Source organism: Hyperolius riggenbachi, chromosome 12 (assembly GCF_040937935.1).
Source record: "Hyperolius riggenbachi isolate aHypRig1 chromosome 12, aHypRig1.pri, whole genome shotgun sequence".
Taxonomy (NCBI): Eukaryota; Metazoa; Chordata; class Amphibia; order Anura; family Hyperoliidae; genus Hyperolius; species Hyperolius riggenbachi.
This window is the reverse complement of record NC_090657.1, coordinates 198527163-198546427: the sequence shown is the minus strand read 5'-3', so window position 1 is coordinate 198546427 and position 19265 is coordinate 198527163. Positions and strand designations below refer to the sequence as shown.

The window sequence follows — 19265 nt, the reverse complement described above, 5'->3', positions numbered from 1 at the left end:
TGCCAGAGCAGTATAGGAACCCCACAAATGACCCCATTTTACAAAGAGGACATCCCAAGGTATTCCGTTAGGAGTATGGTGAGTTCATAGAAGATTTTATTTTTTGTCACAAGTTAGCGGAAAATGACACTTGGTAAAAAAAACCAATAACAATCATTTTCCGCTAACTTGTGACAAAAAGTAAAATCTTCTATGAACTCACCATACTCCTAATTGAGTACCTTGGGGTGTCTTCTTTCTAAAATGGGGTCATTTGTGGGGTTCCTATACTGCTCTGGCATTTTAGGGGCCCTAAACCGTGAGGAGTAGTCTTGAAACCAAATTTCTCAAAATGACCTGTGAAATGCTAACGGTACTCATTGGACTCTGGGCCCCTTAGCGCAGTTAGGGTGCAAAAAAGTGCCACACATGTGGTATTGCCGTACTCGGGAGAAGTAGTACAATGTGTTTTGGGGTGTATTTTTACACATACCCATATTGGGTGGGAGAAATATCTCTGTAAATGGACAAATGTGTGTAAAAAAAATCAAAAAATTGTCATTTACAGAGTGATTTCTTCTACCCATCATGGGTATGTGTAAAAATACACCCTAAAACACATTGGTCTACTTCTCCCGGGTACGGCGATAGCACGTGTGGCACTTTTTTGCAGCCTAACTGCGCTAAGGGGCCCAACGTGCAATGACTACCTTTGGGCTTTACAGGGGTGCTCACAATTTAGCCCCCCCCCCCACATGACAGGACAGTTAACAAACCCCACAAATGACCCCATTTTAAAAATAAGACACCACAAAGTATTCCATGAGGGGCATGGTGAGTTTATAAAAAAAATTCTTTTTTGTCACAAGTTAGCAGAAAAGGATACTTTGTGAAAAAAAACAAAAAACAACAATTTATGCTAACTTGTGACAAAAAACAAAATCTTCTATGAACTCACCATGCACCTCACGGAATACTTTGGGGTGTCCTCTTTCCAAAATGGGGTCATTTGTGGGGTCTGTCCTGGCATTTTAGGGCCTCTGCAATCATTACATGTATGGCCAGTATTTCTGCTATACTCCTTATATTGGGCATACAGGTAGTGCATTCTGGGCTGAAAGGAAAAATGAACGGCAAACATCCCTTCATTCGCATCGATCAATGTGGATGAACAAATATCTGCCAAAAAATGTGAAACAAAAAGAAAAGAAAGAGGGACATAGGAGCTGCCACCCCAAAAATCCAAACCCACCAGCTCGTATGCCCAGGCAATCCTGATTTATTCATCCACATTGATCGATGTGAATGGAGAAATCATTGCTTGAGTTCTTTTTTGATACAAAGTGCTTGCCAAAGCATATGAACCCCAACACCACACCTTGGCCCATATGCCTCGGCAAACGTATCTTTTTTACTGTGGAGGAGAAATCTCGTCCTACAGCGCTGCATGCACTGATTTTGTGTAACCTGACAGAAGCGCAATGCTTCTGTCAGGATGCACCATCAGTGCTGCAGCTGATTGGTCGGTCGGTCGGTCTGGATAGAAAAAAGAGAGAAGAAAAACGAAAAAAACAAAAAGGAGGGGAAGGCGTCCGCCTGGACATAGGAGCTGCCACCCCAAAAATCCAAACCCACCAGCTCGTATGCCCAGGCAATCCTGATTTATTCATCCACATTGATCGATGTGAATGGAGAAATCATTGCTTGAGTTCTTTTTTGATACAAAGTGCTTGCCAAAGCATATGAATCCCCAACACCACACCTTGGCCCATATGCCTCGGCAAACGTATCTTTTTTTACTGTGGAGGAGAAATCTCGTCCTACAGCGCTGCATGCACTGATTTTGTGTAACCTGACAGAAGCGCAATGCTTCTGTCAGGATGCACCATCAGTGCTGCAGCTGATTGGTCGGTCGGTCTGGATAGAAAAAAGAGAGAAGAAAAACGAAAAAAACAAAACAAAAAGGAGGGGAAGGCGTCCGCCTGGACATAGGAGCTGCCACCCCAAAAATCCAAACCCACCAGCTCGTATGCCCAGGCAATCCTGATTTATTCATCCACATTGATCGATGTGAATGGAGAAATCATTGCTTGAGTTCTTTTTTGATACAAAGTGCTTGCCAAAGCATATGAATCCCCAACACCACACCTTGGCCCATATGCCTCGGCAAACGTATCTTTTTTACTGTGGAGGAGAAATCTCGTCCTACAGCGCTGCATGCACCGATTTTGTGTAACCTGACAGAAGCGCAATGCTTCTGTCAGGATGCATCATCAGTGCTGCAGCTGATTGGTCGGTTGGAAAAAAAGAGAGAAGAAGAAAAAAAAAAAAAAAAAAAAAAGCAAGCAAGCAGCAAAGCACTTCAATAACATTAACTTTTTAAACTTTATTAAATATGTTCAAACCAAACAATAACATTGGTAACCAAATATTAACTTTTTTGCTTACCTGTTTTTTTTTTGTTTGTTTTTTTTTTACCTGCGAGCTGAGGATAAACTTCTCCTCCCCCATGGGTCAATGTGCAAAGTGCAAATCGCACAGATATGTGGCGAAGTACATTATGCATTCTGTCCCAAGTGAAAGGAGAGGTTTCTGGCAGGCCAGTGTATTTGGATCTCTCAAAACCTGATGTTTGGGTTCACACTGCATACTGGCCTATCCGGTCGGTCGAGCCCGCCGCACCGTCTCGCCCAAAATAGATCTTCAGGGAATACCACAAGAGTAGCATTCGGCCTAGTAATTAACTGCGTCGCCGTAGACTAACATGACTTCCGGGCCGACCCAAATTGCCACAGAAGCCACGCAGTAACGTAGGCATGCACTAGCGTTAAGTCAAGCACTTCCGGCGTAGGGGGGGACCGCAAAGTGTGACTTTTGCTAGGCAATTTGCCCTAACGCATCGCGCCAGTGTGAAATAGCACTGAGAGACCCTTGTGTGCCTACTGCTGTGTCTGTAGTTCCCTAGGTTCTAAAAGTGTGCCTTCTCGTGGTACCTCTCATAACACTCCCCTAGGCATAGGCCAGGCTGGTCAGGACAGCGGGGACAGTAAACGGGGGTGTCACGCCTTATTCCAGCCTTGCTGCAGACACGACATCTTTTTCTGGGGTTGCGTTGAGTTGGGGTACTGGGAATCGGGTAGGCGTAATGCCTTCCATGCAGCCGGCTAGTTGCATTTGGGGGTTGGGCTCTGTCACCTTCTGGATAGAGGAGTGCCGAAACAATGTCTTCCTGGAATTGAAGGAAAGATCCAGTTCTCCCAGCCTTACTGTAGAGAACAAAGCTGTTGTACATCGCCAATTGAATTAAATACACAGACACTTTCTTATACCAGCGTCTGGTTTTCTGGGAAATTAAATAGGGCCCTAACATCTGGTCATTGAAGTCCACCCCTCCCATGTTGGCATTATAGCTGTGGACGGCGAGGGGCTTTTCAATGACCTCTGTTGCCCGTGTAATTTGTACTGTCGTGTCTGTGTGAATGGTAGACAGAAGGTAAACGTCCCTCTTGTCCTTCCATTTCACCGAGAGCAAGTCATCGGTACACAAGGCGGCCCTCTCCCCCCGTTGAAGTCTGGTGTTAACGAGCTGTTGGGGGAAGCCCCGGCGACTAGGCCGCACGGTGCCACAGCATCGGATTCCTTCTAACTTTAAGTGCTGAAAGAGGGCCACACTTGTGTAAAAGTTGTCCACATAAAGATGGTACCCCTTCTGGAACAAGGGTGACACCAAGTCCCACACAATCTTTCCACTGCTCCCCAGGTAGTCAGGACATCCGACCGGCTCCAATTTTGAGTCTTTTCCCTCATAGACCCTAAAACGAGATGTATAGCCTGTGGCCCTATCACAGAGCTTATACAGTTTCACCCCATACCGGGCGCGCTTGCTTGGGATGTACTGTTTGATGCCAAGGCGCCCGGTAAAATGTACGAGGGACTCATCTACACAGATGTTCTGTTCAGGGGTATAAGCATCTGCAAATGTGGATGACAGGTGGTCTATGAGGGGCCGAATTTTGTGGAGCCGGTCATAAGCTGGGTGGTCTCTTTCATGACAGGTGTCGTTGTCATTGAAATGCAGGAAGCGCAGGATGATCTCAAATCGCGTCCTGGACATGGCAGCAGAGAACACGGGCATGTTATGTATTTGGCGTGTAGACCAATAAGAGCGCAATACATTTTTTTTAGTAATACCCATGTTGAGGAGAAGGCCCAAAAAAATTTTAAGTTCGGAAACTTGGAGTGGTTTCCACCGAAAAGGCTGGGCGTGGCAGCTTTTCGGATGGGCGGTTATAAATTGTGTGGCATATAGGTTGGTCTCAGCCACAATTAAGTCAAGGAGATCCTGGGTGAGGAACCGTTCAAAAAAGTCTAGGGCCGATCCTAGTTCAACTGTCTCCACCTGGACTCCAGACTGGGCGGTGAAAGGGGGCAGTATGGGTGCGGCGGGATCAGGGGAATGCCAATCAGGGTTTGCCAGCACCTCTGGAAAACCAATGGGAGTACGGGCCCGTCTACTTGGTGGCTGCGGATCAGATCTTAATTCACGTACCACCGAACCAGTTTCTACTTCCAGGATGGTGTCCGCCACTTCATCAGGGTCTTCTGCGGAAGTACTGGTGTTGATAGGCCCAGGAGATGCTGCGCTGCTGGTGCATGCCTCACCAAGAAAAATCAGATCAGCGCCACTCTGCTGCCCTTGAGACTGATCTTCCGCCACCTGCAGTCCAGTGACATGGGGTGTGGTACGCCTGGCTCTAGCCGGGACCTCAACCTCGTCATCGGAACTATCGGTCTGAGAGCCACTGCTGTCTACAGGATCGTACTCTGAACCCGAAGATTCGTCGAATAAGTTGACCCAATCATCCTCATCCGACTGGTCCATGTACCTGTAGATGTCTTCATTGGAAAACCTCTTTTTTGCCATGGTGGCCTGCTAAATTTAGGAGGTATTCCTCTGAGACTACCCAGGAAAAGAGCACCTACCTAGCGAAAGGGAGTACTTGAGAGGTAGAAAGCTGTGGTCACTGAGTTTAGATAAAAAAAATCAAAACTGATGTTTACAGTGCCACAGCTTGTGTACAGTGTTTTTTGCAGTGATCAGAAAAAAGAAATTTCTGTCACTGCGGTGGGGCGGGCTGAACGCAGTGCAGGCGAACGATCAGGTCTGATCAGGCAAACACTGCGTTTTTTTGTGGATCCTAGAGACCCTAATATAGATCTGACTGTGATCACTAATAATCACTTACAGATACTATATAGTACCAATGCTGATTAGCGACAGTGATGACGCTAATTAGTGACTGTGGTGCAGTGGGCTGAGCACTAACTGACACTAACAACCCTTTTGCTTAGCTAACTGGCCTAACTGTTTGTTACCACTAGTGATCTTAACATTTTTTTAGATCACTAGGATAGTGATAGTGATGGTGATGGTGAGGGGGGGGGGGGGGGGGGGGGGGTTGGGGATCAGAGAGCAATCACAAATAATCAAAAACAATCACGAGACAATTACAACACAATTACAGCAATCGGCGCAATCAAAGCCAATCACGGACCAATTGAATCCAATAACGTGACAATCAAAAACCAATTACGTGACAATTGAAGCCAATCACACGACAATCGATGCTAATCACAGGGCAAAACAGCCAATCAGTGGGCAATTGGCACAATCAAAACCAATTACGGGCAATTGAAGCCAATCACGCGACAATCGAAGCCCAATTACGTGACAATCGAAGCCAACCACACGACAATCGATGCCAATCACAGTGCAATTGAGACAATTGTAGCCAAACAAAGCACAATCAAGCCTTACAGACAGGAGATAAGATACACAATGGCAGGGGGGAGAATATACGCAATCAATGAACTAGGACGGTGTGGGGAGGATCGGAAGGGGTGGGGGGTGATCAGATACCCCTAAGGGGTAGTTGGCTGATGGTGTAATGGTTAAGGGCTCTGCCTCTGACACAGGAGACCAGGGTTCGAATCTCGGCTCTGCCTGTTCAGTAAGCCAGCACTAATTCAGTAGGAGACCTTTGGCAAGTCTCCCTTACACTGCTACTGCCAATAGAGCGCGCCCTAGTGGCTGCAGCTCTGGCGCTTTGAGTCCGCAAGGAGAAAAGCGCAATATAAATGTTATTTGTCTTGTCTTGTCTTGTCTAATCTGATGGATAGGAGTGACAGGTGGTGATAGATGGGTTATTGACAGGTGATAAGTGGGTGTTTACAGGGAAAAACAGATGTAAACAATGGACTGCTGATGTGATCAGGGGGGGTGTCTCGGAGGGATCTGAAAGGGTGGGTGGGTGATCAGAAGCCCCTAATGGGCAGTTGGGGGTCTGATCTGATGGGGGGCAGTGGCAGGTGGTGACAAGGGATGATTGACAGGTGACGGATAGGTGATTGACAGCTGATCAGCGGGCAATTACAGGGAAGATAGATGCAGTATACGGGGGGAGGGGGGGAGATCTGAAGGGGTGGGGGGTGATCAGATACCCCTAAGGGGCAGTTGGGGGTCTGATCTAATGGGGGGCAGTGACAGGTGGTGACAAGGGATGATTGACAGGTGACTGATAGGTGATTGGCAGCTGATCACTGGGGAGATAGACAGATGCAGGGGAGATAGATAGGTTCAGTATACAGGGGGGGGGGGGGGGTCGGGGGGAGATCTGGAGGTGTGGGGGGTGATCAGATACCCCTAAGGGGTAGTTGGGGGTCTGCTCTGATGGATAGGAGTGACAGGTGGTGACAGGGATTGATTGATGGGTGATATGGGGGTTGGTTAGGTCTGATCTGCGTGCTGCAGGGGGGTACAGGGGGGTGTCTGATGGGTGCTGCGGGTGATCGGGGGGTCTGTGGGGCTCCTAATGTGTGCGTGTGTGTGTGCTTACTGTGCCTGCTCTCCTCGCTGGTGGTCGATCGCTAAGTGTGACCACCAGCGGGAGGCAGGCAGTATAATACAGTTTGTTACGTAAACAAACTGTATTATACCTGTTCTATTGGCCGATTTGAATTTTTACAGCCCGCCGGCGCTGCTGATTGGCCGGCGGGCTGAAGTCACATGGGGGCCGAAGAGTGTGACGTAGCGATCGCGCGGCTACAGCCGCGCGATCGCTCGTTAATTAGGCTGCAGCCGGCGACGCAGTACTGCGTCGCTGGTCCTGCAGCTGCCACTTTGCCGACGCACGGTATAAGCGTGCGGTCGGCAAGTGGTTAAGAGGAGGAGATGGAGATTGTACTGCAGCCAGGGATTCCCTGATGGATCGGGAATCAGACTGTACTGCAGCCAAAGATTCCCTGATGGGCTGGGAATCAGACTGTACTGCAGCCAGTGGACTCCTATAGGTAAAGTCCCCTGACTGGACTGTAAGGAGGACTTCCTGTGGAGCAGGCAGCCTTTACAGCTAATGAATATAGAGTTGGTGTCACAAGGAGTACAGTGAGGCTGCTCACCCAAGGGATGAGTGACAACCAGAAGGGTCATACAGGCCAGGTAGGCACGGTACCGAATCAGTAAGCAGGAGAGTGGTCAGCAAAGCCAGGGATCATAACAGGTATCAATATAGCACAATCCTAGTTTGAGGTGTGAGGTCCTTGGTCTCAACACCTGGGAACTAGTCTGAAGTATAACAGTAATAACACAGTAATCTCCTAGTCTTAGGTGTGAGGTCCTTGGTCTCAACACCCGGGAACAAGTCTGAAGTATAACAGTACAATAACACAATAGTGCCTAAAGCAAAAACTGGCTAAGTGTGAATTCCCAGTTCCAACTGGTTCTAACACACTGTAAGATCTGACTGAGGTCTGAGTGCTCACACGTGAGTATTCGCAACGGCAGACAACCTGCAACTGACAAGCAAGTCCTATATATACTTACAGCGCTCCGCAGCGCCGCCCCAGCCACTAAGCCAATCCAGAGTCCAGCTGGGATCAGCTGATCGGCCTGATCAGCTGATTCCCCTTCTGCTGGCATAAAGGTCCTGTCGCCTGGCGCGCGCGCAGCTCTCCATCTGTGTGCACTATAAGGACCAGGCGAACCAGAGACATGTTGCTGCGCGGACAAGGCCGTCGCGTCGGCTTCACCGCGGAGACAGCCGCCCTGCCGCTTGCCCACGCGGCGGCATCTCCGCTATTCATTACACACTGATTATTACAACATGCTTATGTAAGGGGTGGGGTAGCCGGGGTCGGGCCCCAGGCTGAAGTTTTCCTGGTGGGCCCTTAAGGTGGCCATACACTGGTTGATTTGCCATCAGATTCGACCAACAGATAGATCCCTCTCTGATCGAATCTGATCAGAGAGGGATCGTATGGCCACCTTTACTGCAAACAGATTGTGAACCGATTTCAGCCTGAAACCGTTCACAATCTGTTGTGGTGGTGCTGCTGCCGCCCCCGCCCGCCCACATACATTACCTGCTCCGCCGGCGCGACTCCCGTCTCCCGGTCACCGCTGCTCTGTCTGCGCTCTGGTCTCCAGGTTCGGCATGCCTCACTTTTTCTAGCCCGGCAGGAAGTTTAAACAGTAGAGCGCCCTCTACTGTTTAAACTTCCTGCCGGGCTAGAAGAAGTGAGGCATGCCGGACCTGGAGACCAGAGCGCAGACAGAGCAGCGGTGACCGGGAGACTGGAGTCGCGCCGGTGGAGCAGGTAATGTATGCGGGCTCTATTGCGTCGGTCGTCGGGCACTCGAACGCCGCTAGCGATGCGCTCTTTACCCACGGGCGATCGACGGTTATTTTCCGCATGGCGCGATCGACGGGATCGGACGAAATGGATCGAAATTCGGCGTGTAGCGTGAACGATTGGCAGCAGATTCGATCCCAGTGATCGAATCTGCTGTCGAAACGGGCGCAGATCGGGCCAGTGTATGGCCAGCTTTAGTGTCCCAGTCCGACCCTGAATAAGCCAATATCAAACAGAACGCTGCACTTCACTGTCCAGTTGTCTCCTAGTCCACAAGTTCTGTGGGACACCCTAAAATCAAAATGAAATTAAGAAAAGTACATAGTGCTCAGTACTGCTTTGGCAGTAGCCTATGTGCTTTTTTATTTTCATTTTTTAGGGTGTCCCACAGTACTCCTGGACTAAGAGACAACTGGACAGTGAAGCACAGCGTTCTGTTCGATATTGGCTGTTGGAGTGAAGTGACTCTATTGTAGCTGTGATCCCCAGCTGTTCGTACTGCATTAGCCAGTGGAGTGCAATCCTTTTCCTGACTGGTCTTCACAAATAAGAGATAACTCAATGAGCTGCTAATAATTTTGAGTTGATGCACATTGTATGCTTGTATGTTAATTACACGCACATGTATGCAGCTTGGAGTGGGAACAATCGAAATAATCAACTACTGCATTTGTATGGTTGAATTCCAGCAACTGTATAACCTTGAGTCATCCTCGTGTATAAGTCAACTCCAATATTTGACCCTCTTAAAGGATACCCGAAGTGACATGTGACATGATGAGATAGACATGGGTATGTACAGTGCCTAGCACAAAAATAACTATGCTGTGTTTCTTTTTTTCTTTCTCTGCCTGAAATAGTTAAATATCAGGTATGTAAGTGGCTGACTCAGTCCTGACACAGACAGGAAGTCACTACAGTGTGACCCTCACTGATAAGAAATTCCAATTATTAAACAAACACAGCATAGTTATTTGTGTGCTAGGCACTGTACATACCCATGTCTATCTCATCATGTCACATGTCACTTCGGGTATCCTTTAAGATGGAAAAGTTTCTTAAGACCTTTCCTCTGAGCTATCTCCTTCTCCCAAACAAAGCCCTTCCTTCTAATATTTCACATTGACCAGGAACTCACAACAACTCCAGTATTAGCAGTCAGGTACCTAAATTGTCTGAGCCACTGCTACCTCTGTAAGACCTTCTGTCTTCTTATTATATCCTGGATATGCTTTTAGCCATTTTGTAAGTGTCTGTAAATGTGAAGTATGATGGACGAAGAGTTCTGTGTATGACTAGAGCTGATGGCTCAGGTGGATGGAGGCCTGACCTGCTGTGCTGGAGACCTGAGTTCAAGTCCCTTGCTGGCTGAGTTGGATTTCTGAAATAATGTGGAAAATACATTATTAGGTGGGCTTCCTCCCTACCCCTGTGGTAGAGAAGAAAGAGAAGAGTGGTGGTGTGGGGGAAAAAAAAAAAAAAAAAAGTTGGGGGAAATTTTACTAAGTATGAAAGTGGGTTGTCCTGAGTAAGACAGCCCACTCCAAATATTGTCAGATGGATAGACCACATAGACATGGGGTAAGGGGAAGAGGCCCCAAGCTATCTGGTGTCGTTGACACATGTTGCAGGCACCCCTCTTGTACCTGGGACTCAGGAGCTAAGGTGGCTTGTCCATGGGCCACAAGGTCTTCACTCAGAGGGGTTGATCTCAGGCATCTCAGCAGAGCTGTCAGAGTCCAGGATTGAACTCAGGTTTCTCAGCACCGCTGTCAGAGACCCTTACCTCTGAGCTATCTCCTTCTCCTGACTATATGTGCTCGTCCATCATATTTCACAAGTAGAACAGCTAGACAACTTAATAAAGAGACAAGATTAGAACCAATGTCCACCAGAATTGAACTCAGGCTTCTCAGCACCGCTGTCAGAGACCCTTACCTCTGAGCTATCTCCTTCTCCTGACTATATGTGCTCGTCCATCATATTTCACAAGTAGAACAGCTAGACAACTTAATAAAGAGACAAGATTAGAACCAATGTCCACCAGAATTGAACTCAGGCTTCTCAGCACCGCTGTCAGAGACCCTTACCTCTGAGCTATCTCCTTCTCCTGACTATATGTGCACGTCCATCATATTTCACAAGTAGAACAGCTAGACAACTTAATAAAGAGACAAGATTAGAACCAATGTCCACCAGGATTGAACTCAGGCTTCTCAGCACTGCTGTCAGAGACCCTTACCTCTGAGCTATCTCCTTCTCCTGATTATATGTGCTCGTCCATCATATTTCACAAGTAGAACAGCTAGACAACTTAATAAAGAGACAAGATTAGAACCAATGTCCACCAGGATTGAACTCAGGCTTCTCAGCACTGCTGTCAGAGACCCTTACCTCTGAGCTATCTCCTTCTCCTGACTATATGTGCTCGTCCATCATATTTCACAAGTAGAACAGCTAGACAACTTAATAAAGAGACAAGATTAGAACCAATGTCCACCAGAATTGAACTCAGGTTTCTCAGCACCGCTGTCAGAGACCCTTACCTCTGAGCTATCTCCTTCTCCTGACTATATGTGCACGTCCATCATATTTCACAAGTAGAACAGCTAGACAACTTAATAAAGAGACAAGATTAGAACCAATGTCCACCAGGATTGAACTCAGGCTTCTCAGCACTGCTGTCAGAGACCCTTACCTCTGAGCTATCTCCTTCTCCTGATTATATGTGCTCGTCCATCATATTTCACAAGTAGAACAGCTAGACAACTTAATAAAGAGACAAGATTAGAACCAATGTCCACCAGGATTGAACTCAGGCTTCTCAGCACTGCTGTCAGAGACCCTTACCTCTGAGCTATCTCCTTCTCCTGACTATATGTGCTCGTCCATCATATTTCACAAGTAGAACAGCTAGACAACTTAATAAAGAGACAAGATTAGAACCAATGTCCACCAGAATTGAACTCAGGTTTCTCAGCACCGCTGTCAGAGACCCTTACCTCTGAGCTATCTCCTTCTCCTGACTATATGTGCACGTCCATCATATTTCACAAGTAGAACAGCTAGACAACTTAATAAAGAGACAAGATTAGAACCAATGTCCACCAGGATTGAACTCAGGCTTCTCAGCACTGCTGTCAGAGACCCTTACCTCTGAGCTATCTCCTTCTCCTGATTATATGTGCTCGTCCATCATATTTCACAAGTAGAACAGCTAGACAACTTAATAAAGAGACAAGATTAGAACCAATGTCCACCAGGATTGAACTCAGGCTTCTCAGCACTGCTGTCAGAGACCCTTACCTCTGCACTATCTCCTTCTCCTGACTATATGTGCTCGTCCATCATATTTCACAAGTAGAACAGCTTGACTAAGAGACCATAAGATTAGAGCCAGAATCTCCAGCAGCGCCCATCAGGATTGAACTCGCGCTTCTCAGCGCTGCTGTCAGAGACCCATACAGCTGAACTATCTCCTTCTGACCGTAGGTGGTCATCCATCATATTTCCGAAGTAGGACATCTTAATAAAGAAACAACAAGACTTGAGCCAGAACATCCAGCAAACTGCTAGCATCTTTAAAAGACATTTAAAACCTTAAAACAAGACATTTCTAAATGTTTTCACCTCTGGAAACCATTTCTGCTGTCAGCACCAGGGTACAAACCCAGATCTCCAAAACCAGAACAAGCAGAGCCAGAGCCACATACCATCACACCAACACTCAAGCTGGGGAACTAGTGGTCTTCTGGTCAGTGAACATATCATACCAGTTGCAGCATTAGCCCACTGTAATCATCTACATGTAACCTCTGCAGGTGTGTTAAGATGTCACACGTAATGCCACTACTGAAGACTAGTAAGGTGGTCAGGGGTGACATAAGGGGCACTATTAATAAAAGTGTGAGCAGGTCATTCAGCTTCTTTATTTTAAGGGGGAAAAAATTCAGTGTTCCTATTTGACATAGTTCCTTTTTGGGTTTACCATTTCTCAGTTACCCATTTATACTGCCCGATATCCATGTAGGCATCTTGATGCAGGTCAATGGAGATTCTGTACCAACCCTTTTTATCTTCACAGTGCATTTCAGCAGACCAGAGGCCCCTCCCCCCCACCAGGGTGAACAGAAGAGTGCTTTATTAAATGGAGTGCATGGACAGGTAGCTGAGGAATCTAGCATAATAAAATAATCATGCCACGTACATAACTTAGTGGAGAACCCCGGGATGTGTTCAGTAAATATATTCCCCATGTTAGGGCAGATATTGATCTCTATATGAAGCTGTACCCATTCGATCTGTTCTGAAGATTGCTAAAAACGATGGATTTTGCACTCTGCCGCATTTACAAAGGCAGAACAGCAGTGGTCACACTGTGCGATCCCGCAAACCGGGAGTGGATAAGTCTATAAATTGTAAACCGTTTGGCAGCAAAAGCTTGCAACTCTCAAGCTGGGTCATATCAGATCAGAATGAGAACTACTAAAATTAAATAGTTATGCAATGTTAGTCATGTTGGAATATGCCAAGCAATTTTTTTTAAAAATTATATCTAGCAGAATTGATTTTACTGCAGCGTGTTCTCACTGCAGGTATGTGTATATGCTTCTGCATCCCAAGCTACCATTTCACTCCCCATTTTTGGTAATCTTTACTTCGATCTGTTATGACCCATATGATAATGGCAAACTTGAAAACCAGCATGGATAAATAAGAATTCTCACAGGATAAGTGTTGCTCAGTAGAAGGCAAACACTATAAAGGTGCTCATACATTACTCAATTGTCCTGTACAATTGAACGTTCAGAGAATTATGTTCCATTTTGCTCTATCAATAAAAATTGGCTGATATTTGGACGAATTGACCAATTTACTGGATCAGGCAGGATGGAGAATATCAGTCGATCGTAAAAAAAATTGGCTACGCTTCATAAGATTTCGATCGACACAGAATCAATTTTTGGTTTGGGAGCATAGAGGCACAACAGGAGAATCACATAGGATCTGGCTCCCAGTGTGTGGGCTGCTAGTTGACCAACTTTCAATCAACCACACTGTAGGTGATCGCCCAGTAAAGTCGATTAATCGCTCAATGGAAAGTTGAGTAATGTATGGCCACCTTAACACAGAAGAGAAATATAGCACTGTTTGCTGCCAGACTACTCTAGAGTAGGGCTGCTCAAATCCGGAACCGGGAGATACCCGGATAGTAGCTATCCAGTTATCTCCCAGTTATCCGTATCCGGATGTCTCCCGGTTCCGGATTTGAGCAGCACTGCTCTAGAGATGCTCAATAAGTAGCTAAATTTGATTGTAACATGGCAAGAGAATGGCCTCAATTCACTAAGCTTATCTCCTGTCTTTAATAACTCTTCTAGAGTTGTTACCATGGTGATAAGGCATGTAGTATTCAGGAAACATTTTACCTCAGGCAAACAAAGTTAACTCTTCTGTCTTTAAGTTAACTCTTCAATCCTTAAAATAACTCCAGAGTTAAAGACAGGCTGTTTATTAACTGCATGTGAAAATAACTACAGAGGAGGTAAATTAACTACAGAGGAGGTAAAATAACTACAAAGGAGGTAACTTAACTACAGAGGAGGTAACTTAAGGAATGAAGAGATAAGATAACTCTCTCTTATGTGGAGGTTAAGTTTTCTCTTGCCTTATTATCTCCAGCATGATCTTAGTGAATTGAGACCAATGTGTCCTGACTCCTCTATGTTATCTCCCTTAAGTGAGACTCCGGTACAGAACAGTAGTCCCCGGTTATCGAACAAGTTAGGGATTGTAGGTTAGTTCTGAACCTGAATCTGTCCATAAGTCGAAACACTGTGCCATCTCTATCCCCTGTACCTCCTCTATCCCCTGTGCCTCCAGTGTCCCCTTCTGTGTCACCTCTGTTCCCCTGTGCTTTCAGTGTACTCCTCAGTACTACCTCTGCCACCTCTGTCCTCTCAGTGTCATCCTCTGTGCCACCTCTGCCCCCCCCCCCACACTGTGTCACCTCTGTCCCCTCAGTGTTCTCCTCTGTACCACCACTGTGTCACATCTGTCATCTCAGTGTCATCCTCTGTCCTCTCAGTGTCATCCTCTGTGCCACCTCTGCTCACCCCACCACTGTGTCACCTCTGTCCCCAGTGTCCTCCTCTGTGCCACCACTGTGTCACATCTGTCCTCTCAGTGTCATCCTCTGCCCCCACCACTGTGTCACCTTTGTCCTCTCAGTGTCCTCTTCTGCCCACCCCACCACTGTTTCACCTCTGTCCCCTCAGTGTCCTCCTCTGCCTAACCCACCACTATGTCACTTCTGTCCTCTCAGTGTCATCCTCTGTGTCACCTCTGCCCTCTCAGTGTCCTCTTCTGCCCACCCCACCACTGTGTCACCTCTGTCCCCTCAGTGTCCTCCTCTGCCCAACCCACCACTATGTCACTTCTGTCCTCTCAGTGTCATCCTCTGTGTCACCTCTGCCCTCTCAGTGTCCTCTTCTGCCCACCCCACCACTGTGTCACCTCTGTCCCCTCACCGTCCTCCTCTGCCCAACCCACCACTATGTCACTTCTGTACTCTCAGTGTCATCCTCTGTGTCACCTCTGCCTGCACCACTGTGTCACCTCTGTCCTCTCAGTGTCCTCTTCTGCCTACCCCACCACTGTGTCACCTCTGTCCTCTTAGTGTCCTCCTCTGTGCCACCTCTGCCCCCCACTGTGTCATCGCTGCCCCCCTGTGCACTCAGAGTATTGCAGCAAAATGTTGTTTTATTGATTTAAAAAAAAAAAATTTCTTTGAATTTTTCCAAATTGATTTTCTTAAAAACTACTAAGGTCTTACTGAAAAAGAGGTTTTCTTGTTCCCATAGAATAAAATTTTAAAGTTTCAGGTAATTTGTATCGGGTGGTCGTTCCTAAGTCAGATGTTTGTAGGTCGGGACCTGTATGGCTAAGAAAAGGCAATTAAATAACTTTCGTTCCGTACATTGAAAGGTTTAATGACCAACTTTATTTCAGCTTCCTTGCATGTAAGCAGTAGTGTTGGGCGAACACCTGGATGTTCGGGTTCGGGCCGAACAGGCCGAACATGGGCCAGATGTTCGGCCCGAACCCCGAACTCAATGGGGACCCGAACATGCCGCAATACGGCCCCCCTATGGGGTCGCAGGCATAAGGGGGGAGCATGCCCCGATCGCGGGGGGGGGGGGTCGGAAATTCCCCCCACCCCCTCCGCTAGCGCTCCCCCCTCTGCTCGCTTCCCCATAACAAAAGTTTGTTGAAAGTTAATACTAGTACCGGTGGCTGGCTGCTGGCAGTGGAGTGAGTGAGGAGGAGGAGTTCGCCTAGGAGAGTGACGCGTTGAGGCCGGGCAGCGGGCGGTTCAGCGGTAGTACCCTTGTGGTACTTCCGCCCTTTCTCTGACCTCACGTCCTCTACGTTATGACGGGTACGTACCCTCGTATGCAGAGGTCGTGAGGTCAGAGAAAGGGCGGAAGTACCACAAGGGTACTACCGCTGAACCGCCCGCTGCCCGGCCTCAACGCGTCACTCTCCTAGGCGGACTCCTCCTCCTCACTAACTCCACTGCCAGCAGCCAGCCACCGGTACTAGTATTAACTTTCAACAAACTTTTGTTATGGGGAAGCGAGCAGAGGGGGGAGCGCTAGCGGAGGGGGTGGGGGGAATTTCCGACCCCCCCCCCCCCCGCGATCGGGGCATGCTCCCCCCTTATGCCTGCGACCCCATAGGGGGGCCGTATTGCGGCATGTTCTTGCGAACAGGGCCCTGTTCGGCGGGCATTGAATAGTTCGGGCGAACCCGAACTAAAAAGGCCGAACACCATCAGGTGTTCGGCCGAACTCGAACATCACCCAAACAGGGTGATGTTCTGCAGAACCCGAACAGTGGCGAACACTGTTCGCCCAACACTAGTAAGCAGACACACAGTTATTCCACAGAGATCCGAGCAGACTCTAGTGTAGGAGTGTCCAGGATTGCTGCAGCTGTGGGAAATAGCCAACAATGGCTCCTGCTACATACAGCTAATTGCTGCTGCAACAAAATGGGGCGTCAGTCATCAGTTGGTATTACACTTAGAGAATACAGATTCCAGGACTGCAAAGAAGTGAAAATGAAGATTCAGCAAGTTTTGGAAATTCACAGTTTGCGGAAAACTAAAGCAGAAAGACACTTTTTTTTAATAACACGAAATTACAAAAAGTCTTTTAGGCTACGTTCCCACTGTAGCGTTACATTTTCGCCTGCAAAAAATCGTATAAGATTTTTCTGATTGGTGAAAATTCGCATGTAAATTTGTACGCGTTTTTATGCGAATTTTCGTACGCGAAAATTCGCATTAGTTACATATGCATAATCTGCCTAGAAACAGCTTAGTCATGACTGCTGACAACTTCCTGTAACCATGGATCTAATGCGAATTTTCGGGCAAGTAACGCGAAAATTCGCATTGCCTATACAAAGCATTGTACGCGAATCGTACGCGATGTCCGAAAAAATGATACAGGACCTCAGATTTTTTCACGCGTACGAACGCGTACGAAAATTTGCATAGAGTGTAAACGGCTGCATTGACTAACGTTAGTTTTAAAATCTATGCGAATTTTCTGAGCAGAAAAACTGACACAAAACGCACAAGTGGAAACCTAGCCTTAGAGCAAGACGTATGTTTGCAGTAATTTTATTCAAAAGTTGGGTTTCACTTTACAGTGGAGAGTTGGAAGTTGTGTAGAGATGGATGTGGATTGCGCTTTTTTCCTGGTGGACTGAAAGCGCCAGAGCTGCCTGCAGCCACTAGGGTGAGCTCTGTAGCTGCCTTACTGAACAGGAAGAGCCGGGATTCAAGAGACATGTCACCCACTTGTATCCAGATGTCACCTCTGTAAACTCTGCACCTCTTGACACCACGCTGTGCCGCCTCATCCATGGCTCTATCTAAGCCAGAACATTCAGAGGCAACCAAGAAAGGTGCTTGGGGCCTGAAAGGGATCCAGGGGCCCAGAAAGGAGGAGGAGCCAACCCTTCTACTTGGCTTAAGACTTGAATTTACCCCCGATTCATCTCTGGCCTCTATTAGCCATCTCCCCCTCTAGAGAGCAGCGCAGGCCTCTATGCAAACAGCAGAAGAACACAAAGAATCCATCACTGGTCCGAAATGTAAACTTACTTTTTTTTTTTTATTTAATGCCATTCATTCAGGACCACATACAGCTTTTATATAAAATAACCGGTGATGGTGTCATAAGGCACAGCGCAGACACATGCTGAGTCCACATACCATCTATACAATCAAATTAACTAATGTACACCACGTGGCAATGCCACGGAGAGATTTATTAAATAAGATCCATGTACACCCTCCCCGCCCATCCAACAGGTAAAAGGAGCAAAATAACAGGACAAAAAAATGAGACAAGTCCATAAATTAGACAAAAAAAAAAAAAATACAAAAAGAAATATCTATCAGACTCAGTCCGTCCAGTCCGGTGAAGGTAAACTGAGTGGTGGAGTGGCCTGGAGGAAGTCTGACCAATCATATTCAGTCTTTGTGCTTCTGTACACAGTCCGGGCAGCACAGAGGCTGTGTCTCACTATAAACATCTTATTAAATAATAGACTGCAGGATCCTTGAGGTGGTTTCCACCAGGGCGGCGCTCTCTGTCCACTGGGTGATGATGAATTGTCTCAGATGGCTTCCTGTGAAAGTCACAAGCCTGGTCTCCCCTCTCTGGACTCTGGCAGTCCTCCAATGTAGATGAGCACCCAATGCTACAAGTATTCCAGCTCCAGGGCATGCCGTAAGGCCTCTAGATCAGCGTGACAAGAGATTCGCCAGAATGGCATGTTGTGCTGTGGCAGGAAACACAAGTACAATGAGACAATGCAGACTAAGTGCATGAGTGGCAACAAGAATTTATTTATTGTGTAAATAATCACAACAAATTAGAAGGACTATTAGGGTAGAAGGTAATAAAGGCTGTGGGAGGATGACAGACATGAGGGTGGCAATAGGGAGAATGAGGGTGATAGGGGGAAGAGGGAATGAGGGCAGTGACAGGAGGAATGATGGTGATAGGAGGAATGATAGTGATTAGAGGAATGAGGGCAACAATAGGAGGAATGATGGTGATAGGAGGAAGAGGGGAATGAGGGTGATAGAGGAATGAGGGTAATAGGGGAAATTATAAAGATAGGAGGATAGGGGGAAGAGGGGAATATGGGTGATATGAGGAATGATAGCGATAGGAGGAAGAAAGGAATGAGGGCAGTGATACGAGGAATGATAGCAATAAGAGGAAGAGGGGAATGAGGGATGTAATGCTGGGCATACACGGCTCGATTTTGCTGCTCGATCGTTTCACCGCTCGATTCCGCAGTAAAAAATTTTTTTATCTTCCCCTCATTTTTCTCATCTTTTTCCATTCACTTCAATCCGGAATCGAGCGGCGAAACGATCGGGCGGCAGATCGGACATGACGGAAATTATCTATCGAGCCATCTAAATGGCTCAAAATTGAGCCATGTATTCCCAGCATTAGGGTAGAAAACTATGAAAACGTTAAGAGGAAGAAAGAGGTGCCAGC

The 19265-nt window shown here is 47.1% G+C and overlaps 1 protein-coding gene across 10 annotated transcripts in view; it reads right to left on the bottom strand.

Annotated features, from left to right (window-relative positions):
• Window positions 1-17833: 17833 nt before the first annotated feature.
• Window positions 17834-19265, bottom strand: part of EYA2 (EYA transcriptional coactivator and phosphatase 2) — a 252785-nt gene continuing 251353 nt past the window's right edge. For all 10 annotated transcript variants that reach the window (XM_068262947.1, XM_068262944.1, XM_068262949.1 and 7 more), the window contains one exon: window positions 17834-18531. In XM_068262947.1, coding sequence (XP_068119048.1) covers window positions 18451-18531 — 81 coding nt within the window. In that variant the 3' untranslated portion in view covers window positions 17834-18450. The remainder of the gene's footprint in view (window positions 18532-19265) is intronic.